This window comes from Opisthorchis viverrini (assembly GCF_000715545.1).
Source record: "Opisthorchis viverrini unplaced genomic scaffold opera_v5_214, whole genome shotgun sequence".
Taxonomy (NCBI): Eukaryota; Metazoa; Platyhelminthes; class Trematoda; order Opisthorchiida; family Opisthorchiidae; genus Opisthorchis; species Opisthorchis viverrini.
Window position 1 is genome coordinate 890,825 of NW_008751869.1, and position 25,020 is coordinate 915,844.

Genomic DNA, 25,020 nt, shown 5'->3' on the forward strand with positions numbered 1-25,020 from the left:
TGCTTCTCCTTTTCGGTATATACTCATCAGAATAATTGTATCAGGAAATGACGTGGTCCGTTCAAATGACAGTGATACCAACGTGAAAACATATCGTGAAAAATCACTGTTACTCGGCCGAGCAGTCAGGATTACATGAACTAACAGTCGCGACGGTGTGAGTCAGTGGGTTTAGTTCCGCAGTTGAGTTTTCTCAAGTTGTATCTGTCGTACCGTTGCCCATCGCGTCAGATCTTCGTTGCTATGCTAGTGGTGGTGGCGATAAGTCATAGACTGGGGTTTGCTCAGCTTTGGAGTGTTTTCCAATCTGACTGAGACTTGCGGGCTAACCTGCGATTGATTGGAATCGGAAACGGCTGGAGTGATGTACGTTAGAGACAAAACCAAGATGACGTAAAGTGATTCGGTCCACAATCAACTCCTGCGGCGCTCCCTCTCACCAATCAAAGACCTGTTAGTGAAAGTGATGTTTCCTAAGTTTAAGAAATCTTCAGAATAATCTGCGATGACGACTTGGTCTATGAGTTGATTTGCGTACAGTTTTGATGCAAGACATTGCATCTCATCCGGACTACGCGTACTCTTAGGCGAGGATTTAAAGAGGGAGGGGTATGAAGAACTCGAAATTCAAAGGCACCAGTTTCCAAAATATCGATCGTTTGTCTGGTTTATCCGATATGTGAATAAGCGGGTGCTCCACTGGCCTATCCGCTGTTTGATGGATGTGCACGTGAGTAGATACGGTGGCCTAAAATCCAGCAACGGTAGAATTACAATAGATCGCGTAAATAACCGGGTCTCGGGTGATTTGTTAGCCACTAAAAGCCCGTGACAACTGACAATATCTATAAATGAAGCCACTTTGCATCGGTTACACATAAATGTGCATTAGTTGTCAGTCCGGTGTGCACGTTGACCAGTTTCGCTCACCTGAAGCTGAGCGCGCAGTCATCAGGATTACGATCTAACGGACCTCTTTATCAACCAAATAGGCCGACAGCTCCAGCGCATTGCCCCTTCAAGCCAGATCCTAAATGAACATTAGCTACTTTCAGGATGATCCGAATTTTTCCATGTGGTAGTTAGATCAACGCGTATGAAAATGAATACGTAAGGCTCTCAAGGCCGGCACTTCACAGCTGTGTGAATGCTTGCGCCGCCATTCGGAACTCACCATCTCTGGGTCTGAAGAGACAAGACACTAGGTGCCGCGTGTTAAACTAGCGTGCAGTGCATAGCCATGTAGGGTAGATGAGTTAATGAACATTTCCGGAACAAGTCTTCGCCAACCAGCTAGTCTAGTAATGATAAAATGGGCGATCGTTGACCACGTTTTGCTTACTCTGCTGGCATCAGAGCATTGTTTAACGCCTCCTTGTTCAAACGCCCTGCCCGAAAACATAAAGTTGACGAAAACCCGTGGAATGCGCCTACCTAACAAGCCCCAAGAAGGGCGAAACAGGTCGTGGGCTGTCGACGAATTTTTATTACGAATATACATTATGCTGATGTCTAAGAATGTCTGAACAGAGTCGATTTATCGGAGTATACTTTCCTAACGAAACACAGTACTCACAAGGTTGGTGAGAACACAGACACCCCAGGAGGGGGTGCCTGAGGGCTATTGGGCATGCAGAGTCCCCGAGTTGCTGTCAACTTTCGTTTCAACTTGAACATAACGTTGTGAATTGAATAGGTATTACAAGGCCGCTCAACTGAATCCTAGCTAACTCTAAATCACTGGCAAGATGTAGCACTTGGCTTCAACACATGAGCGTTATGAATATCAGCTCATCAAGAGTTTCAAATGGAAATCGGATAGTCCATAAAGACTGGGTTTCCAGGAGAAGTCAGTACCATCGTGAAAGGCTGAGTGCACTTGGAATCGCAGCACACTGGCCTCATACATCGTCAAAGATTATATACTGTTTAACCATTTGTGGCGTTTGCGGTCTGAACTGGTCCAAAAACTGACGCGGCTTCAACAGAAAAAAAGCCGCAGCTTTAAATGATTTACAGAAAACATGTAGGCACTTCAACCACGCATAGCTGGCTACCATTGGGTACTAAATTTAGTTCCTTTTTTGACTTTGGCCATGAGGTGAATGCACAGGGCTCCATGGAGGCTACCTTTAGGTGGCAAAATTTCACGGGTGCTCCGCCTCTCACGCTTCACCTCCATCGCCAATAAAAAGTCCGATCAATACATTGAGGATAGGTTTTTTTTGTAGCAATTCAGATTTACCCAATATTCAGGGGGTGGACAATAATTCAATACTGAAAATGAAATACGAACGTCCAAGGACTTCATCAGTGTACAACTGTTCGGAGGAAAGTGAAGCCGACAGCTGTCTTGCGATAAGACGTCTGCTCACCGCAGAAAAATCTTGACCTGCATTCTACCAAACTGCATAAAGCTATCGTTATGCGCCATGTTCAATGGCTCCAAGAAAGTCTCTGATCCGGTAGACAGAAGTATTTCTGACCTTCTGATTAGGCTTGGCGGTGCCGGAGAAAAGGTTGATTTATCGGCTTCCTTGGCTCACACTTTGCACTCCGCTTTCGATCTCAATAGGTCGACGAATCGTTGTGATCATCATCGGCAGTATAACATCACTGACCAGCATTGATGCTTCACCACCGGTGCTGTTAAGGTGGTTCTTGTGAAATTACGGTGCCATCACTAAAAACGTATTCTCGAAGAAAGTGATTCCAAGAAGAGCGCGATTTGGTCATCATATAGGGAGGGAGCACAGCACGTGATTTTCATCTGACCGTCATTGGTGATACGCTACACGATTGGTCTGCGGGGAATGACGAGTGCAGAGTGAGCATCACTCACTTTTTTGGACCGCTTTACCATAGTGTCTTACTGTAAATTTAATATAAGATGAATTGTTTTAACCAGATAAACTGAGCCTGGTTTTTATTCGCATTCACAAAGAATAAATAGTGCGGGATAAAGTCTAATTGGGAAGGGGGGCTATTTTGACGAGGTTCAGTATTCTGAATTTTCTTGATAAATTTTCTACATTCTACAACCGGTTGTGCCTTTCTTTGGGCCCATCAGCCAAACGTGGTCCCAACTTTTCCATCAACTTTATGTTCTGGTTGAAACTGAAACTACACTGCGATATCTCAGACCATGCGGAAAGCCTTAGTTCAGCAGTTTGAGTTGGGTAATATCACAGAAGAGAAGTTCAGTTGAGACTAGCGTTAAAATCCAGTCGTCCCAATCACCGAAGCCAGCGATGTCTGCTGAATTGCACTCATGACCTAAGAATGTTGTCTCAAGGTTGTCGTTATGACAGGTGTGTGAGTACAGCAGACCGGCATGCTTATTACAGAGACTGTCTCTGGCAGAATCAGAGCTGTACTCCCTCGATGCATAGGCGGACTAGAGAAGGGAATCCGTTGACCTATCCTTCATAAGATACTTTCACACAAGTTGCCGGATAAAATGGAGTTGGTACCTACCAGCGGTGATCCAGTAGAGTAAGGAGGCTTCCAGTCGGTGGTTCAAAGGTATATCCAACTCAGTGTGTCCAGCTGTCACAGTTTTGGCATTGCCAGATTTGCGTGTTCAGAATCGAAAGACAGCACTTTAAGTACAGCACTGCCGCCATGGACGATTGTTTATTTGACATGCAGCATTGCAGATGCAAAATTTGCAAAAAGTTACCACTCTGGATGATTTAGAATGAATAAAGCTGTCAGTTCTTGTGCTCGGACCTCCAGATGTGGTGTCGAGTGGGAGACGACGAGTGTGTGAAGTGGTGGAAGACAGAAAGCAATAGGAGTTCGCTTTCCGTTACGCATTCTGCTCTATCTAACAGTGAAAGCAGCCCTGCACATGGTGCCAGCCATCGGCAGATGTGACGGGGCAGTACATTTGTTTGTATAGTGTGTTGTTGCAGGCCGAATAGGAAACCGTCATGGCACCCAGTGCCAGACAGGAGGCGTTCAGGGTCCCTAACCAAGCCCTTGGGCATAAAAACCTGATCGAAAGTCATCTAGTGCGAGTCTTTAGGGAATAACTCCTAGTGAATGCTCTTACTCCCAACCTGGGAGGAGGGAAGTTCAGACTTCTGGTCTTTGAAAAGCCTGGGGGCGCAATGGGTCACAAAGAACACAAAGAGCCCCAGCGCAATGAGGACAAAGAGACTGAACCCCTCGTTTTTGGTCTCCAGCTACATGTGTTACAGTTGTATAAATCACCATTGGTTGTGAGTGTGAAATGTGCGCGAATGGGAGTGTGAAATGTGTGTGTGTGTGTGTGTGTGTGCGTGAAATATACCATCAAAACATTTTAAAGTACCAGGTGAATGTTCCCCGAAGATTTCATGGATAAGACAGACAAAGCGCTATGTGTTACACCGCAAGAAACATTCAACGGCACCTGTCTTTCTCATGCGACATCTGGTGATCATTTTGGACCGCGTTGTACACAAATATAGCACTGGATATCCAGTTTTGATAGCAAGGGATTGATTTGCATGAAAAGGAGAAATAGTGAAAGTGTGTTTGCACAGGAGAACAGACACTGTATTTTAGATAGATCCCCTGTATAAACTTTGTTGCTATCGCCTTTATTTTTCTGGCTGCTAATCAACCTGGAAAATTTGCTTTCTAGGTGACTTATCTTGTTTTCAATATTGGGTGTAACTCTTTGTTCTATCACCGCGTGATGCATTCAGTGCAAAGTGTACTGGAACGTTGTTGCTAGGATTCAGTTTTGGAGGACATCTAATACTCATTCGAATGGGCTGTTGTAAGGCTGTCCATGATAGGTTATTTAACGCTAAGTTGTTGAGCGACGATCTCATGAATCGCAAAACAAAACAGGGTGAACTGGTTCCTCGGAATATAAATCGTGTGAATTCGAATGGTTTAAGTCGTGTTTGAGCGGAGAGCTCATGAAAAATGACAGACTGCAACAACTCTTGAGTAAACTACCCAATCTTCGGTATGTTGGAGATCTCCAGTTCTCGAACTGAGTAGCTATAATGAACCATCTTTAGGCGTTCCAAACGACGGAAGTATCGTTAGTGAACTGACAAGCGGAGGCTAGAGTACACAGCTACGCGTCGCCTCATGAAGAACTATGTACGCCAGTTTTACTGGCATGGCCATGAAAATGCAAGCATTTTCAAAAAGGAGCCAGATTCTAGACCATCTATTGAGAGAACTGTTTCTTCCCCTAACTACTACCACTACTACTGAATTATGTGTGAGTAGCACATTCCAATCGATGTTTAATGGCTACTCAGTGTTCGCGGAATCTACTTCGGTACATTCCAGCTTACCTTTGGCCAACGCAACGCGTACTTGAAAACGGAAGGCACTTAGGCACTAAAGATTTACTATAAAAATCCCTCCCTTCTCATCCGACAGCACTATTTCCACCGACAGTGTGAAGTTGACTCATGTCAAGCAGTTTGGTTGTTCGCATTGCAAAGCAATACCATTATCCCAGCGAACGTGGATGAGCGTTCGCAAAGTTGGCCGGTGGATTGAGTAGGGTATTTTTCAACCTTTCAGCTAAGGATCGATGGTGAACGGGAAAGAAAACCCTCCTTCACTATGAAGTTGTCACTTAGAAGAGGTAGACAACATCCTCTGTCTCAGAATTTCGCTTACATGTTGCCCGCCCATCACTAGAAAACCAGAACCTCTGTCAGGTTTAGCAATGATTTAGGCTCTTGCAGTACAAGGAGTTGGCTTTTGGTTATCACTGGTGCATTAAGCGATGGAGTAAATTAATTTCGTCAACAAAATAATCGAATTTGATTTTACCCGTTTGAAAGTCATCTATTCCAATGGATTGCGACCCATATAAATGCACGATCGTTGCAGCTAAGGATCTCGCAGGACGATTGCGGCTATCCGATTATATGCAGTTTGTATCCAGTAGAAAATAGGAATGGACGGACGATGGCAGCAGATGATGTATTGAGAACTGTCAATAACTGGTTCTATACACGAACCGGTTGGTAAGCATCGTGAAGTAAGTAAACGTACAATCAATAATAGCACAATCAACAGGAGCAGAAAATGGTCAGTGAGGCAGCAGAACTCTCTCAACGCAACAGCAAGTGAGCACCAAACAATGTGAAACGTACAGATATGGGCAGTCAGTCAGTGTGAGTCGGCTTTACGGAGACATATTGGTGCAGAAAACAATCAGTACATTAGAGAGGTACGGAAATGCCTTTGGTTGACGGCGCGATGCGGCAGCTCGCGTTACGTGACAAATCAGATTGCGCGCTCAGGCCTCTTTAAAACAAATCTCACCATAGGCAACGTGGCGGGTGCGGTATATAGGTAATAAAAAATAGGACCTTCCAGGTGTCGAGCTGGGTTAGTGGACAACAGGCTCGACCGCCATCCGAGAATCTCTGAGTTTGATCTCCGGCCGGTCTGTTTCCCTGGCAGAGCAGACGCTCGAGAATAGGTAGAACTGAGACTTGCAAGCAATTATGGATGGGCAAAAAATATTGACATCAATTGCTAAGTAGGAGCGGAACAAGGGAAACGAGCAACAAGGTAACGAAACGGCTTCACAGTGAACGAGCGTAAGTCACGTTACTCATGAGTAGTCGGAACATAAAAGAAAACTAACAGGAGTTTTTGTGAATAGGCTTCAGTTATAAAGATGTCCAAGTCGGCATAAAGATATCTTTTGATTTGCATTTCGGCTGTCATATCTAAAATTGTATGGAGCACCCGAGTATTTGTATGTCGCACTGAGTGTTAAAAGGACAGCGCTTGGCCGGAGCAAACGTGATACGCATCCAGTCAACTGTAGTTTTGGAGACTTGAAACTAGTCAAATATTTATTCATTTCATGGCTTCCAGCATTTCGCTGTGGTTGCAACAACACTTACTTCTGAAGTACACACCGCTGGCTTCTTCCGAATTGAGTTGCACGCGGTGAGACACTCGTCACCTGATTGTCAGTTCGCGATCTTGGACCCATCAACGCGGTAGCAAGCCCAGCGTTATTCCCGTCGCTGAATAGTCGAACCACGTGACAGAGAACGAGGTCGACGTCGGGGTCAGCAGCTGGATGTCAAAAGTCCGGCATTCTCCAATGAATTTCAATTTACTTCGACAAACGCAGCAAAGCCAGACGAGCTGGGAGAGATTTATGCGCATGAATATGAGAACTCAACGGGCCCTCAGGGGACACGACACCGAACAACTAATTGTGTCCTAAGCTCAGAACCGCTTGACAGTGCGTTAATTAACACACAAACAACACTCCAAGCATAACAACCGACCCAGTGCTAAGATCCACTATGCATGTTACACACTATTGTTGATGATACATTTGTAGTCAAATTACCTAAATGATCGAAAAAATCAGCCGGCAACTATGCTACCTGAGCTACCAACATTCCCCTCTCCTTTTCTGAAAGTCTTATTAAATGTGCATTTCAGTTGTAAGTACTTTAATCTAAAGCAATGGTGGCTTGTACCGCGAGTGAGATTCACTCTATGATGGCCACTGGGTGGCTCTATCTTCAGCTGACAGGCCCGAATGTATCGCGATATCTCGAATATCGTAGCGACTAAAAACAAGAGGCGGCCTGGTGCAGCACATCCAGTTGCCTGAGAACATCACAAACGAGTGGATTTGCCTACCTTTTGGCCTTTCGCATATGCATATCACTGCCCAACGTAGATGAACAGGGGAGCTTAAAGAATTGTAATCTTGTCTCTTCCTTACATGTAAAAGAAAACTAACAGGAGTTTTTGTGAATAGGCTTCAGTTATAAAGATGTCCAAGTCGGCATAAAGATATCTTTTGATTTGCATTTCGGCTGTCATATCTAAAATTGTATGGAGCACCCGAGTATTTGTATGTCGCACTGAGTGTTAAAAGGACAGCGCTTGGCCGGAGCAAACGTGATACGCATCCAGTCAACTGTAGTTTTGGAGACTTGAAACTAGTCAAATATTTATTCATTTCATGGCTTCCAGCATTTCGCTGTGGTTGCAACAACACTTACTTCTGAAGTACACACCGCTGGCTTCTTCCGAATTGAGTTGCACGCGGTGAGACACTCGTCACCTGATTGTCAGTTCGCGATCTTGGACCCATCAACGCGGTAGCAAGCCCAGCGTTATTCCCGTCGCTGAATAGTCGAACCACGTGACAGAGAACGAGGTCGACGTCGGGGTCAGCAGCTGGATGTCAAAAGTCCGGCATTCTCCAATGAATTTCAATTTACTTCGACAAACGCAGCAAAGCCAGACGAGCTGGGAGAGATTTATGCGCATGAATATGAGAACTCAACGGGCCCTCAGGGGACACGACACCGAACAACTAATTGTGTCCTAAGCTCAGAACCGCTTGACAGTGCGTTAATTAACACACAAACAACACTCCAAGCATAACAACCGACCCAGTGCTAAGATCCACTATGCATGTTACACACTATTGTTGATGATACATTTGTAGTCAAATTACCTAAATGATCGAAAAAATCAGCCGGCAACTATGCTACCTGAGCTACCAACATTCCCCTCTCCTTTTCTGAAAGTCTTATTAAATGTGCATTTCAGTTGTAAGTACTTTAATCTAAAGCAATGGTGGCTTGTACCGCGAGTGAGATTCACTCTATGATGGCCACTGGGTGGCTCTATCTTCAGCTGACAGGCCCGAATGTATCGCGATATCTCGAATATCGTAGCGACTAAAAACAAGAGGCGGCCTGGTGCAGCACATCCAGTTGCCTGAGAACATCACAAACGAGTGGATTTGCCTACCTTTTGGCCTTTCGCATATGCATATCACTGCCCAACGTAGATGAACAGGGGAGCTTAAAGAATTGTAATCTTGTCTCTTCCTTACATGAAAGGATTACGGAAACCCAAGGCCTAGAATCGCTGGTTTTTATTTTTTGCTCTGAATATATCGATCAAGCAGCGGCAAAATATACTTATGTTACACTGTGGATAACGCCAACGATGAGTCGCAGAGCCCGGACTTTAAGGCTCACTCACAATACCTCATTTTTAGTAAGCTAAATTCTGGACATATTGTGAAGGTATTTGCGGGCATTGCAGAGAATGTGAACATTTTGACTGGCAATCCGTAGAAAAATTCTTGTTGCTCGAAGGTATCGTCTGGACGCTGGCTTGTTGGCAGTTGAAGTTGGCCTGCCAGCGTTACGCCATCAACCGGCTAGGTCGGCCAAAATTCCTTCCAACTTCTCACCTAAACTGCCATGCTGCAAAATGCGTGGTCCTCCATATGTGTACTTGAGATATCCAGCTATCGACCCCCGTTTAAGAGCGCAAGTGTGCAGCAGCATAGCTATTGACTCTCGTACTTCCCCAAAAAGCAAAAATAATTTATCAAGCTGGTCAACCTCTTCGTCTGCTGGTGAGGTGATCTAAGTGCAGTAGCCTGCCTGGGAAACACCAACACCTGTACGGTTAGTTTTAAAGCCTAGAGCACTATCAATCAACTGTCTGCAGACCAACTTAGTGTCACCCTGGTCAACACTATTTGAACACGTCAGATCGCTATCCGATGAGTTGATGATGATTTCTGCATCATAAAATTCGTCCTCTAGCCAGAAAACTGCACTGAACCTATGGTTAATGTATCTGTTTGCATTCAGCATAATGCCACGGTGTTCGGTTTCCTCAATTGTCAGTATCTTGCTCCCTTGAGCAGACTTCCAAGTGTAATAGACTTTCCTTCGATTTAATCACTGACTAACCCATCTAGGTGTGCCGTGTGATAGCTTCGATACTTTGCTAACGAAGGCAAACCATTGCATTTTTCGTCTTTCGAAAGCTATCTTGACCTCCAAGTGCAAATCAATATCACAGAGAAGAGCAGTGAAAACATACGGCAACAATCCTTTCACACATTTGATCCGTCTGCCTGCTATTCAATACGAATTTGAAACACTTCTTTTTATCTTATCTCGTGCGAATACTGTCAGTGTGTTCCACATTTTGCCGTCTGTCTGCATCGGATCACAGTTAAATTGTTTTGTTGTCACACCAGCCAAAAATTCCCCAAATAAATTCACAGAACTAAGGTTCTTTGGGCAGTGAAGGTTAGGTCGTACCGCATGTCTCTTATAAGATAGGCATGTAGATCTGGTGCGCGTATGCGGGAAGATTTCTGAGAAGGAAGCCTATTCTGCCGCGTTAGATCCGGGGAATGTAGATATGTTCGCCGGACACTTGGTCAAGCGTAATCGGTTTGGTGTAACCACACATATGTACAGAAGGATCAAGCCTGGTGAGCCACTTTTGAAGGTAATACGGTGCCCAGAACCACTTGTGTACTCATATCGGAATGCTCAACAACAACTGAAAGTGTCGTACGATGCATTCTATCCTGTTGGCAATAATATACCTGATGTCTTGTAGTGTTTTCAGTAGATGCGGGTAAGAATGACTTTTTAACGGTGAAAAATACTCGCAACCGACAACGTGTTCAAGAAGACTGGGGTTCATTGACTAGAGGATATTCGGTGTAGTGTGTCTTGCCTTAGTTAAGCAGACGCTCGCGGTCAAGTGGTTTGGTTGGTAGCCGGAATTCCAGTTCATCCTGGAGATTAACAAGAAGCGTGCTTTTGACAATCTCTTATGAGGATTAAAAAGCTATCTAATGCTTCTTGTCTTTTTCAGCTGAGGTTGGCTTCACCCCTGTGACGGTATCTCCGCGTTTTTGTCCTAGCTGGCTTCCGCAAGACAAAGAGTCTTCATCAATGAGACCAGCAATCAATAATGTGAGTGGTTACCAAATGTGTTGTAACCACGGGGTAGGAGAGTACACATATCAGTCTTCCTGCCTGATGTAGAAAAGCGTCGTCATCAAACGTCTGTAGACCCCCGTAAACAAGCTGCTACAATTTCCAGTTTACAACCATGTTATCTACGAAAACTATGCTAATCGATCCCGGACTTATTATTGCACAGGTTTGTCAATCAACCTGGGTAGGTAAATCATGAGGGAACGGAAATTAAACATTGTTGGCACTTCTGGCCCTGCTACTACTGTAAGGAGAAAAGCCATTCGCCGCGGAGTCGTTTACCGTCAAACAAATAAGCAGTTACAAACTATTGAACTGGGAAGTAAACGTCGCATATGCACACAGCTTTTAAAAACTGAACATTCTCACAAGTTTTCTTGAACTTTCATGGATATTCGTTGGCTGTCCCGCAATTGTAAATGGTCGCTGCAGAGCAATTGCACAATTAAGTAACCAACATCATCTTGTATTAGAGGCGGGGTGGAACTTTGAGAAAACCACATACTATGCTAATGCCCTATCAGTGGTATCCACCACTCCACTGCTGGCGGTGGTCAGTTGAAACTAGGAGGGCGAATCACCAGACATAAAAGACCAATGTTGGTATTGGACAGGGTTCCGCAGACAATGAAGCCTATCCGAGTATTAGGAGAACCAGCTCCGAACGTTACAGGACTACCTAACTGCCAATGGAATAACCGTTTTTCGTTGAAACAGATTTCATTGGCTGTTCTTCGCTCGCCCTTGACAGACGAGTTGTAATCTCAGTATCACTTTTGACCACTTGTACGCGACAGTGATCAATAGATCAGCCGGGTCGCACGTTCGTTGACTTTTTCTGGTTTGGTCAAGCGCAAAAGGCGATCAAGCGGCTATCTAGATATGGGTTCATGGTAATAAGATAGCATTAAGGGACTGTGGTCCACAACACCCAGACTACTGGCAAAGACAAGCTTAGGCAGCTCGAGAATCCAGAGGACCGCTGGTGATATCGAGAGTTGTCTGCTTATCACACATACTCTATGGTCCTGAGAAAACCATCTGACATAGCATTGTAAACGCCCAGGTCTTTCCCAGGTCCCTAGTATCCAACCTGTCTGACGACGAATCAGGATTCAAAGTCATCTTCGAAGTTCCGTTTGAAAGGGGATATAATACAAAGAATTTTCAAGCCAGACCACCAAAAATGTGACTGAATCGGTGTGCTCAGCTTCCAAGCCATTCAAGACCAACCGTGAATGAGTGTCAAAGGTTGAATGTGAGAATGACGTGGGTGGTAGAGAACCTGGATCGTCGGTAATCAGACAATCGACTTTGGAGTAGCACAGAAGAAATAACAACGTTGTGGAGGCCACCATCATGTTACCTGTACAATCAGAGGATTACTGTGTTACCGGCATCCGGTTGTAATCTTCACCCTTCTGCTTGTCACATATTGGATAAGGCGCTTGTGATCAGCTCACCACGCATCGTGAACAGTCAGAATTGCCTTCTGTAGACACGGATTTCCTATTGAAAACTAATATATGGGCACCTGATTTATGGATCGTTCATGATAGATTGGCTGAGACATTACGCTATGAACCTAACAATACGTGGCACTCTTTTACAAGTGTGGAAAATGGAAAACTCAGTACGTCCCATTCGAATTCAGACGTCCTCTTTCTGTAGACCCTTCTGGATAAATAAGAAGGCTTCTGTTATAAAAAACGGAGAAAAATGCTCCAGGACTATTTCAGTGTCAGGCTACTCCAACCAAACTACGATTCATACTAAAAAAAACGTAGGATTACATGCATCCGTAAAAAAGAAGAGAGGTTTCCTCGTTTAATCGATTTCCGAATGTAACCAGAAGGCGCCAAACTTACAAGAACGTCTATTCTGATCAACAGTCATCACAGTGATGATTTTCTTGCACTCACGCGTAAACAGGTGGACGTCTGGTATTCGCAACCAAAGAATCTGACTCCAAAACCCAGGTTGGGGCCTGGATACTACCAGAGTATGAGAGGTTTTTCCATTCCGACCCCCTAACCTGAGGAAACAGGCTGCTGAATTTGTCCCGCATCCGTTCACTGACCAGCCTCGTATCAAATTCTCTGCGCTGGTGTCGAGACAAACGCCATAGTAGCTCAGTGAAATACAGAGTCACACAAAACACCACCCTGCTGCAACTTCACACACAAGTGGACACCGAAATAAGTGATGAAGCTCACCCTGCACGCGACACGAAATGTTCCAACACAACCGCACTCACATTCCACAAAAAGTGATGTCTCTATGACCCAAACACCCTGTTTGACCGAAGGACCAGTAAACCAGAGTTGATTGTTGCAAACGGATAGATTTTTTGTGGCCTACTTTCACACACCTGGTGAAGTGTACGATATAAACAAGCTGGTGAATAAACCAACACTTTCATAGAGGAATGTTTTTGTGGACCTGGTTTCTGTACGTGTATCTTGCGCTGGTGATATGCTATGGCACGCGGGGTAAGTTTTTGCTAGTCTTGTTTCTTCGTCTTCCACCCATTCCCTTCGGTAGTCCGACTGTATTGCCTCTGAAACCAAAAAGCTTCGAATATCGTAATTGTCAAGTCTAGCATAACATCCATCTTTCTGTTGTGATCTGCTTGGGTCGGTCCATTTGCAACTCGAACAAGCCACACTCACACACGGATCACAATTAAGATCAAACAGTTCTCCAGTTCGCCCACATTTGTGCACTTCTCCCCTAATTTAGTGCACTTATTCTGGCTGGTCCACGTCAGAGTTAGGAAGCATCCGTCTCGTTACGAGCTATTACTATAAAGCTTATCAATAGTGTGCGGAGGGATTTAAACCTGGATTCCCCTAACCATAGTAAGCATTTCATGAAAAAGTGTCCTCTTCATGTGGTAGAGTGGTAATTAAGGATGTTGGGCGCGTCAAACCTTTCAAGCGAAATCCCATCCTGAAATTGATCTACAAATAAGGGCAATCAAGTTGTCGTAGCATTGGCTGAACTTTATGTCATGCTCTGTAATACAAATAGCCGCTTGACAACATTACGGTAAAAACCCTGCATAAGTTTGAAAGCTGATGCGGTCTCGGTTCATCCATGACCATACCAGTCGGTAAAGAACCAAACAGGAAGCTGTTGCGTCAGACTGGTGGATGGGATCTGCACTAGATAAGGACTTAAGGCAATTCGCAGCAGGAGTAACTTGAGGCATGTTCTGTGTAATGTAATATTAGAATTTCCAAAACGTGTTGCCTCCTCCATCTGTCTTCACAGAAGCAAAATTATGCGATGAATGGCTGGCTGTTTTGCAGTACGTTCGAAACGCTAACGTTTGATAGCCGACTCTAGCAGTGGATAAATTTAGAAGTTTCGACTAAAAAGTTGAAGGACAGCGTAACATTTGCTTTATCTTGGTTAGAGGCATTCAGGAGTGACCATCTCACTGATACCTGCATGATTTTACCTCTCTGTGGTATCTTTACTATACATTTGGCAATGTGACTGACTTGCACTCAGGTAGGCCATTTTCGAATCCCCCTTGGACTACCAAATTCACGTTGGATGATCCGGTGTGGTCTGACTCCGTGCCTCACGAATTGTCAAGTAAATATCAATTCGGTGATGCGGCTCACCTTCATGACGTCGTTCACAGCCGACTGAAGCCTACTAGGTGGGAAAGATAGTGGACTGCAACACCGACAAGTTAAGGATAAGAATCCACCCCACGAATGAACAACTCAGTCCGTCAAGCAAGTTCACTCGCCTGATGGCGAGTGACCAAATATGGGACTTACTACACTCGTAATGACTGATTGATTTATCAGTGAGTAATATCCGTGTGAGGCCAACTACCGATGCTTTCAAGATCGCATAAAAACTACTTTGCAGTGCGTCCTTACTATCCAGCATGGGACGATTTGTCTTGCAGTTGACGTCTCAGGTGGATTGGTACAACAAGCCTGTGTCCACTGTTTTGCTTGACAGCTGTCTGGGAAATACTTTCATCCGAGAACTCATTCGGTCCAACGAACGTAAGAAGCACGTTACACGTAGTGACGCACCTGGGAACAATAAACGAAGCAGGCATCTTTGATGACCTCCGCACTGACTAAAGCAAAATGAACTCTCGTCAGTCCTCATTTACAAATAAGTTTCATATTCAGTGACAACTAATTAAAGTTATTTTTATAATTTGCGCTTTTTCTATCTCTTTCATAGTGGTCGGCACATTTTCATGCGATGAACAAGAATGTGAGTTTGTTTTTACCTAAGAGCTATCGAAAGACGGATTATCCTCATCACCATTGACCTCATCGTTAGATAAGAGCACTTGTGCCACACAGGCATGACAATTCACATGAGCAGTCTTCTAAGAAGACTGAAGCAGACTGAAGCAGTCTAAGAACAAACAAACGGGGTAGGGAGGAAGATTTCGGTCAAGCCTACCACAAGCATTCGATGTGGTTAGACCTCCAGCGCTCCGTCAGACAGTCTGTGCGGAAACTGACAGGTTGAATATCATCATTGGTAGTCGCCGTTTTGCTCATCGTCCCAATCCAAGCACCAGGAGGGTTGCATCGACCTCATCTTAATAGGTAAACTACACCAACACCATGCAGACTTTCCGTGACATCCTTCATTCCGATCTGCTTTGTCAGAATCTGTCTATCTTTAGGTTTCCGACACTCCAAATTGGTCACAGAAAACAGTGCTCCTCTCAGAATCCAGTAACTCAGCATGCATGACACATTGTCCAACCACTTTGGCTTAAAGTGCTGGATGTATTTTACGTACCTTTAGCTTTACCATCATCTTTGAAGCGTTTTGAAACGACGAAAACTCAGTGTTTATAGGAAAGGACAGCCTCACGGGCTGCCCTGAAGCCTCGCTCTGATCTAAACCACCTCCCTGTTTAGGTGGTTGGATGATATCTGCTGGGGCCACGCTTAGCCGCCACGCCCTCTGTGCATGTCTAGGAGACCACCTTCAGTGGAAATCAATACTTCCGTTTAAAAGGAATGGCTCTCTGCCTGAAATGGAAGCCATAGGGGCCGGTTGTGTTGTTTTAGACGACCAAATGATGGAATCTTACTTGTGTCCTTGAAGCGTTGGCAGAAAACTTTACGTTGTTCTATGGGAAATTTTTGGGAAATTCCCTTGTCCAACAATTCAACTGCTTGGTTGCTCTAGATTGGTTGGAATGTTTCTTCAACGTAGCTTGACTTGTATGGCCGTCCATACCACAATGATACTCTCTCAAAAGAAAGAAAAAAAAGAAAGCCTTCAGCTGTAGCACCCTTTCGGTGCCTAGCTGCCATGCCACCCGAAAAAAGCACGAGGGCTGGGATCCTGACAGGTTGCCCAAGCCTAGACAGGGGAAGTCGAGTGGCGGAGGTCGGATTCGAACCACGGACCTTCCGGTCAGTAAATTCGCGCTCTAACCACTTGGGCCATCTCGTCCCCACTCTCTCAAAAACAACAAAGACAACCGCGAATTAGGGAAATTTCAAACGTTTGACATACTGCAGCTTTTCTTTGCAGCAAGTTTCTTCAACTGACGGCGCTTGCATGTAGATTGCTACATATTTAGCTAAAGATCTCAAGGTGACTAAGGGGTGACAACTGAGGAACTGTCTACACTTCAATAAACTGCCTTCGTCACATCGTTTAGGTTTTACGACGACCATGTTGAGTAACAGGACCACAGTTGAACAACGATTATCTCTAAAGTGATCATTTCCGTAAGCAGAGTTTGTTTACAACGTGCAGGATTGAGAAGGCAAAATCTTCACCCGTGCAAAACTATATACTTTATGCGGTCATTTCTAAGCACGGCGTTTCTTCAGCAAAAGAACACCGAACTCGACGTTACTTGCAGATAAACACAATAAAATTTCGATCGCATTTCCATCATGTAGGATGCCGGTTGCTTCCATATCAAAGTAAATGCAAGATTTCTGATGTCGAATTTACATGTTCGCAGTATAGGATGCGTTCGAAAACAATACCGTGTTTGATTATCCTCATGTCAGACATCTTTCAATTCCAAGGATTTTAACCAACTTTTGTTTATTCACCTAATGCCACGTACCATGAAATGAACACAGTATCTATGACCCCGTGCTCTTCCCATTGCAGATCAACAGCTCAACACTGATAGTAAGTTTACTCGTAAGCTTGTCTTTTTCTTTGAATATCGTGCACGTCACCCCGAAGGCCTGGTTTGTGTCGTCGGAAGATTTGTCTCAAACATACCTGACTTGTACCTTACGTAGTTGGATGGCTCTTGTTCAGAGGTGCCCTTTGGGGAAGGCTTTTTGTGGGAACTTTGCTTATCGCGCCAAAAATCTTATTTTTTTCGATTGAAAATGTGGTCACCACGGTGTGATGTCCCAGTATGGGGTCCGCGAAGGAATTGCGGAAACACAAGTATCAAGATCTTCGAGCCATGTGGACCGATATGTAACCGAGATGCACGGTAATAAACTTGTACAAATGTACTGGCTGGATCTGTCACCACTGCTTGTGTATTACGTACTATTTTTTCTGGCGAATTCTCAAGGTGACCAGTATTCAAACAGTAGGATTCAGTCCTAACTAGCTGGAAGGCTGTAGCAAGGTGATGGTCACAATATTTCTCGCAAGTAAATCCATCTGAATTGAGGGCAAATAACTGTAACTATTCACTTCGTGTAAATAAGTTCTAGGAATTGCTCTCACAAACAACAAATTTCCACCTTTTCTGACTATCGGTTCAGTCATTAGTCTAACCAGCAGCCATGTGTAGTCGAAGTTGGGTTTCGTTAGCCAGACCATTGCCAGCGACTGTATCTGCTAGTTGCACCAACAAAACAACCTTCAAAACGAATTTCCGAGAAACTAAGGAAATGGACCATGAGCTCTACTCCGGCTACTGGAACTCGACTTAGTAAATCTGTCTTACCACAGGGTCACTTCAGTTCCAATCTCACTAACATCGACCGACAGGATGAGCGTCCCGTTAGGTTTTAAGACTTAAACACCTCCAAGTGTCTATTAAATTGACTTCTTTGAAGGCGCTTTCTAGCTGAGAAGCTCATTTAAGCCTCCTATCGTTTCGAACCAGCAGAAAGAATAGAAATATCTTGTTTGACAGTCGTCACACGAGCTTTAGAAACCATATCCGTTTTCTTCTTAACTTGAAACGATATAACCTCTGCAGCTCTTCAAGTTCTGAGAAAGTGGAAGGACCTGAGCGTTTCTAGCCTTATGACCAAGCCAGACAATAAATGTGAGGATAAAGTGGCACCTCTTGTTACTGAGTTTTATTCCCGTTTCTCTTAAGCGCTTTTTAACGCCTCCCTGTATATTTTTGATCGGTCTTGGCGCGAATGACAGTATCGTTTGTGTTAACGGCGCCGCCTTCAGATCCATCGAAAATTTGCCCCAAAATTCCCCGAAAATGTTCCGCATTCGGAAGAGCTGGTTTTTATTACCATTTGAAGCAGAAACCCGTTTTGCTTCGACCACAGCTGCCATAAGAAGCTGCCATTAACCAGAGTCGAAGTCCAGTGGGCAAAATCAAAGTGATGATGACACAGATATGGATGGAGTACTGCTTTGTTGTAGAAATCGGCAAGAATTCCTTGACTGTTAATCTGTTAAGTTCCCGAAAATTCACGAAGCAATCGAATCGTCCCCTCCGACTTTCTAGCCAGTGGAACAGGCAAGGAACAGGTGCCATTTGTTTTCCGTAGTCTTTTATCCATATCTTGATTATTCGCTGCTGAAGCTCGAATGCAAGTTTTTGGACACATTTCACTGTCAAACAACGGAAAGATATGGAATGAATTTCTATTGTGTTCATCACTCAGTCATCTCACGGTAGTCAGACAGGTGGCTCACAGTCACTGCTGGAACAGGCATTGCTCTGTCTTCGCTCATCGAACACATGGAAAGAATCTTTTGGTTGACGGATATAACACTCGTCTTTGGAGCAATATGAGATTTTGATCTCCAAGAAAAATTGACCCTAATTACAGTTCCTTTCACTCCACTGCCCATCTGAATTTTGATTGTCTGTTTTCCCCGAAAGGAGACCGGACTTTTGTCACTTATCTGCACATTGATATCAATTCAGCTGCTTTACTGCTTTGCCCAGTATTTTTATGACTGACGCCAAATTCGACGCGCGGAAAACTGACCAGCAATGTTTATGTCAATTCCAGTTATACTTCGCCCGTCAAAATTTAGTGGATAAAACCAAAGAACGCAGTAATCGAGTGGCTGGTTCGGATCAGCTTGTCAGTTGAGGAAGGTACCCGACTACGGTTTGAAAATTTCACGGCCACCAACACCGCAGCAATTCATTCACTTGAGTGACATCTTACTCTACCATATCGCACAATATCCAGTTTGAACGTAACTGAGAGAATCAGCTATGTTTTCATTGAATTTCTTGTTAGCACCAGCGTAATTCGAGAATGAATACGGCTCCTAAATTGCTTACAATCTGCGTACAATCGTACAAGGTAGATAGGAACTCCAGCTGATTCCCAATGACGCGTGTCGAAAATCTCTTAGCAACCATATGAGTAGTGTTCAGTCACTTCGTTTTCATTTACATTGCAACTTGCGTAAGTGTACACAAGGAGCAAACACCGACAGAAATCCCGCACCCTGTAGTGCTTCACGAAGTCTGTCTTCATAATTTTAAAAATCACTTAATGAAGTATTCATATTACTCAGGTGTCGCTGTAACCTTGTTAGTAAGCCTCTCCCCCCTAGTAGTCCAACATTTGACGGTGTCACGTGGTTAGGTGCAACACCACCGTAATCTACCACGGAATCGAGAATAAGGAATGCTACGTTGTCTGATAAAACACATAGAGGTGACCGTAAATCAATAACTGTTTTTCAAAACGGCCAGTGTGTCTGATGATCCGACAATGGATGAGCACTTCATTATTCTCATTGATTTCCATTACTGTATGTTTAGCTGACCTGTTTAGGAAAATATTTTCCACTATCCCACTTTGTGCCACCCGACTGAGCCGGTTTAAATTGCTCGCTTATTTGTACTATAACCATGACGGCTCTTCACGCCCACGCACTTGCATCCCACGTCCGAATGCACACGTGACGTGTCCGCTCTCTCAGTTCACGCAATCTGATAACTGCTGATTCAATCAATTGCTACTCTATCGATTATCGTCTGTGATGAGAGCTCAAACGTGTATGTAGAAGACCAAAAACACTTCAAGCAAAAAATGTATTTATTTCTACATAAAAAATCTAACGGCGGAAAAAAATAAAGAAATTCTGCATACAAACGATACGTCATGACCTACTGACCTAGTTACCTATCTCAGAACAAGATTTGTGCTTAAGAAGCGGACTGAAAATCAATGTCTTTCCTCTGCGTGCATACGTGTGATCTACCTCCAGAAGTATGGCTAAATTAAGAAGAATAACATAGAAATATGCCTCTGTCTCTCCCTCAGTGACCCACTTTCATCTCTATTGAGGCTCATGAGAGCAGTTATTTCAAGAGAGGAGGAAAACCTCTCGAAAGCGTAGTGTGTCCGGAAGCCACTGACTCTGGGGTTCGTGACTGAAACGTGCTTCAACACAACAAATCACTATTTTGGTAGATCCGATTTTTTTTGCAGGTGCAGCGATTTTGCATTTCTCTCTTGTTTTTTTACACGCTTATGTCGAACAGATTTTCAGCTTTAATCGCAGTCTAGTTAGATGTGGCACTCCTCATCCTTTGTCTAGGTTCGCTATACGACATTTACGTTGACCCCCTAAAAGAAATGTGGAAATATTTACCGGGCCAGTTTGGCCTCGAAGCATCTGGTTGTCACTCTGCCATTGCCAATTTCCGCTCATCGGCCAATGGTCCTCGACCGTCTGTCAGTCAATTGAACTAGACTGCTTTCTAGACCACGTCGCATTATACCATAAAAGCGGCGCTACAACGACGGCAGGGAAAACGGAATTCCTGAATCAAACAAACGACTAATTGTTTCTCACTCATTATGAACTTTTGTCAACGGAACCTCTGTTTTCTGCCGATTGTGAAAAACACAGTCGGGTACAATTCAGCGCACAGTCCATAAATAATACCTCAGAATCGCATAAACTGTCATTCAGTCACGAAATGATCGCGTGATCACTTGGCTAGCAAATGCAAAATTACCCGAATTCCTCAGAGTCAATTAGATCTTTTCCGGGAACATTTTTGAATGATTATGGAGTGTTCAGTTCATCATCGAATCAGTGGCTAAATCTAACAGTGGCCAACTGCAGAAGACCTTTGGCACTTTTCACTATAAAAATTTACGCGACGATCGCTGGTGCGAAGGATAACCCAAAGCGCATTTGTAGACCTCATCGGCTGCCGTCCCTTTTGTCTAACCACAGTCCGTACATATTTACTCGTTACACATGTATTTAGTACATATTCTGTACCAAGCGAAAGATAGTGTCCTGGTAAAGCACATTCAGTTGCTTAAGAACACCAGTACCGGTAGAGTAAGCTGCAATCCAGGTGGGTCTACCGCCGCAGTTTTGTCCACCGATGATTTTTTTTTGGGGGGGGGGTAGGTAGCTGCAGGCAGGAGATGATAAATTGGTGCATAAATCCAGCACTATCAGTTGGCCGTCAGATGGGGGATTGCGAAGGGAGCTGTGCACTGAGGGCAGTCGCCTGGATGCACGAGTGTCATTGAGGGCGCGACTGGGCCGTGGCTGACAATGTCTCTAACCATTGATGTGGACCGACTCGGGGTCCGCTTCCAGGAAGACGGCAATGATCAGCGAAGCTCAGTTCGCTGGTAATGGCTTCCAAACTTCGCTGCCAAATCATCGCTTGACCGCCTCATGCTCTTATCCACCCTTCACATGGAACCACACTTCGCATGTTGAACCACCTACCGGAAGATCGCGGGTTCGGGCTCTCTGAGCTTTTTGAAACAGCCGAAATTGGCTTCAGTGACAAGAGGAAACCTCTATTGCAAAAGAGGTCCTTTTGCCTGGCACACTATCGCGGTTATCTCTGCACACTAACGTCCACTTTCTTCACACGAAGCAATTTCTAGACAATGCATAGTTGGCCACAAGACGCCTAGTTCCACCTGGTTCTCAGGACTGCAGCTCTGCAATAAAGGGATTTTTGAGTCGCCATCCAAAGGTCCGGCTAGAATATAGCAGCAGTCGGGGCAAGGTTGCCGTGTCAATCTTGATTTAAAGAACAAGCTGTCACTTCTTTTCAGAGGCCTCGTTCATCCTCTCGCCAACTGGATAGAATAAAGCCTGTAGGTGATGGTATACTTGGTACTGGGTTTCCTGTTTTTTTTTATATTGATGTACCTACACACTTTTTAATCATCGTTACCAGTAACAAAATTTGCCAAAGATGGTGAGCTCATACATTTTGGCTTTCATATAGAATTACTTTTGTAACGTATTGACGATTGCTCTTGTGCACCTCTACGCCGTGCGTTGATAAATAGTAGGCCTGTAAGTGATACTCGCTCAAGCTGGACGTCGGGTTTTCTTACCGTCTAGTTCTACTACTCTATCCTTCAAAACTGGAGTGTGGTGCGACTTCCGTCGATGTTGTCGTGTCCCCACCTGGAAACAACTGGAATACCATAGTGTTGAAATAGGCTATTATAGCTCTAATCATCTGAAGATTACTGCTGCTGTTCTCTTGTGGGCCAATGCGACGAAGACGTAATCCGATTCCTACTTACTCCGGTTGTGTGCGAACCACATCTGGTTAAACTGCAATTACGCGTAGTTCAGAGTTTAAATGGCAAAGCTGGGTTAATTCCATCAAGTGGCCTGATGGCACCTGTCAGTCTTGGCGTCGTGAGCAGTTTTAAGACACCAAATTATCCGAGACAAGTTTTATGCAAGGACACATAAAAGAAACACTATTTTCATGAAAGCTTCTGTCCCAGGGGGTGAGCCAATCTCCGAGAAGTTGTCTAGGACAGCGGAAATTACAACTTATGGGCGACTCTGCATCAGGCCAGTTTCGTTCAACCTCATGAGTCAAAAGAATTGAAACACGACCCCGCTTGGAAAAGAGGGCATGGCTATTGGATACCCAAGATTACTTTGTTTCCAAAAGGGTGTCATTCCGAGTTCACCTCCAAACCTGCAAGAAAAGACTTATTAGAGTTGGTAATCTCAAGCGTATTCACACTCAAATGTTCTGGGTCCGAAATGATTTACTTCCAGCTTCAGGATGCATACATTGTTCCATTTTCGCGAATCTTATCGCGTAGTTTTCCGATGCCATGTCTAATCGAGTTCGGAATAGCTTCAATTTCCCAGTCTGCACTTTTGTTTTGTGTTTCCCATGTACATGTGCACAAAAGTGGGCAGTCTTAAGAGAACCTCAGCAAATTTCGGGATTGTCCTGTTCACCTTGTTAGTTTACATGGTTCTTTTTGAAACCTATCTATCGAAGCCTCCCGGTTGGAAAGTCTGATGCGATTTTCGTAATCATTCGTTCGGAGCCAGAGGTTACAAGCTGCTTGAATGTATCTCGCGTGTCTATCAAAGCAGAACTCCTCAGCTCGTCCAAACTAACCTAATAGCGTATTTGTCATCATTTATTTCCGATAATGCGGACGTTTTACAGTATTATAATTAGTTTGTTGATTTTTCTTTATCAGCATCTGAGGCCATTGAAAAGTTACTCTGCGGTAGGTTGAACCATATTAATCACCATCTTTTCATCTTAAGTTTTCTAGAACGATAATCTTGAAAACCGTGACCTTGCTAAATGTTTGTGATGGCATTTTGATTGAGCTAAGTAGTGCTCAGTCGGTAAGCAGAAGATCATTGGTCCAAACCCCGTTAGAGTTTTGTGAAGTGCAAACTGACTACGATGCATGCATAGTTTGTTGGTTCTTTTGGCATAGGTCGACTTCAATCAAAGGGTAGAGTTTCATCTTACATCGGAAATAGATGGTAACTTGCGCTCACATGCCGCAATCGCAACATTTCGGTTTATGGAAGCGAAATACTCATTTGCAAATCGGTCTGATTTTGCGGGAGGCTCACCTGGAACCCAGCTAAATCTCTAGTTTATGGAGATTTCAGTATGATGTTTGAAGTAGAACATTAGGTTGACGGAAAATCGAAGACATGATGTCGAAAAGTTTCCAGCAGCGTTATAAGTAGTTCATTACGAATAGGTTTATGGTAACTATAGTTCTAGATTAGAAACTGTGCAGGTTCCAACAGATTTTCATGAGGGTATCTAGTTCTCCCTGTAGGGAACCAACGCAAACATGCATCACGTTTAAGGTTCGATAGGGATAGCCCTGCAAAGGCTTCGTAATGGATTCAGTATTTCTGGCAGATTGGACTAAGGTCTTGTTTACAAAATCTGATACTACTTCGAGTAGCAGAATAATTGCGGTGTGATAAAAATGTAAGCAGTTGAAAAACAGATGAGGGCGATCGATTCCATCAACTAGCCATTCATGACAACCCTTAGGAAAGACTCTTAGAAGGTGAATCTGTGCACTACCCAAAATGTGTATGTCTCGGTGGTGAATTCAAACAATTCTGAAGAGTGTTTATTATGGCATAATTATACCTCGCTTCTTGAAGGACTACCACTCGTTCTTCTCTCAACTCCTCTTTCTCTCTTTCGCAATCTTAATCACCGAACGACTAATGCAGCAGGTAAGTTACAGGTGCATTCATAAAACGTTTACTCCAACTTATGCGAGTCTCTTATCTTTCACTTAACTTAAAAAATCATGCGTCGTTCCTTGTAGCCTGTTGATCTTCAAGAAGTAGTATTCTTAACCCCCTCGTTACTTACCCCTCACTAAACTCCCCCTCTAAATCTGTCCACTCGTGTCCTCGTGAGTTCAATGGCACACAAGCATTGGTGTTTGATATTCTGACTGTGTAACACAAACTCATGAGAACGGCAATGAGTTCAGCCATAAATACGCGAATTTGACACTTGATTCGTTTAAAACTGCAAAAGATAAAATGGTCAAACTACACTTGAATTTGTGAAAGCTAATAATGCTTAGTTAAACATCTGCGTGATCATTTCTGGTGGCACTCAACCGATGAGCAGTCTAGCCAAGGAGGTGGGTCGAGCAATTTCAATCGATTGATTACACTCGCAATGAGCTGGCAAATTCATTGAGACATGTTAGATGACCGCAAAAAAGTGACCAGGTTAAGCTAAAGTATTTACCTG

General features: G+C 44.1%; 2 protein-coding genes across 2 annotated transcripts in view; one reads left to right on the forward strand and one right to left on the reverse strand.

The window, feature by feature from the left end:
- Positions 1–24,755, reverse strand: part of T265_14543 (hypothetical protein) — a gene marked incomplete at both ends in the record, with an annotated part of 27,677 nt that extends 2,922 nt beyond the window's left edge. The window contains 2 exons of the mRNA XM_009174124.1: positions 14,423–14,477; positions 24,628–24,755. Coding sequence (XP_009172388.1) covers positions 14,423–14,477; positions 24,628–24,755 — 183 coding nt within the window. The remainder of the gene's footprint in view (positions 1–14,422; positions 14,478–24,627) is intronic.
- Positions 1–25,020, forward strand: part of T265_08348 (hypothetical protein) — a gene marked incomplete at both ends in the record, with an annotated part of 45,283 nt that overhangs the window by 2,349 nt on the left and 17,914 nt on the right. Inside the window, 4 exons of the mRNA XM_009174116.1 lie at positions 6,859–6,933; positions 7,987–8,083; positions 10,663–10,763; positions 15,009–15,041. Coding sequence (XP_009172380.1) covers positions 6,859–6,933; positions 7,987–8,083; positions 10,663–10,763; positions 15,009–15,041 — 306 coding nt within the window. The remainder of the gene's footprint in view (positions 1–6,858; positions 6,934–7,986; positions 8,084–10,662; positions 10,764–15,008; positions 15,042–25,020) is intronic.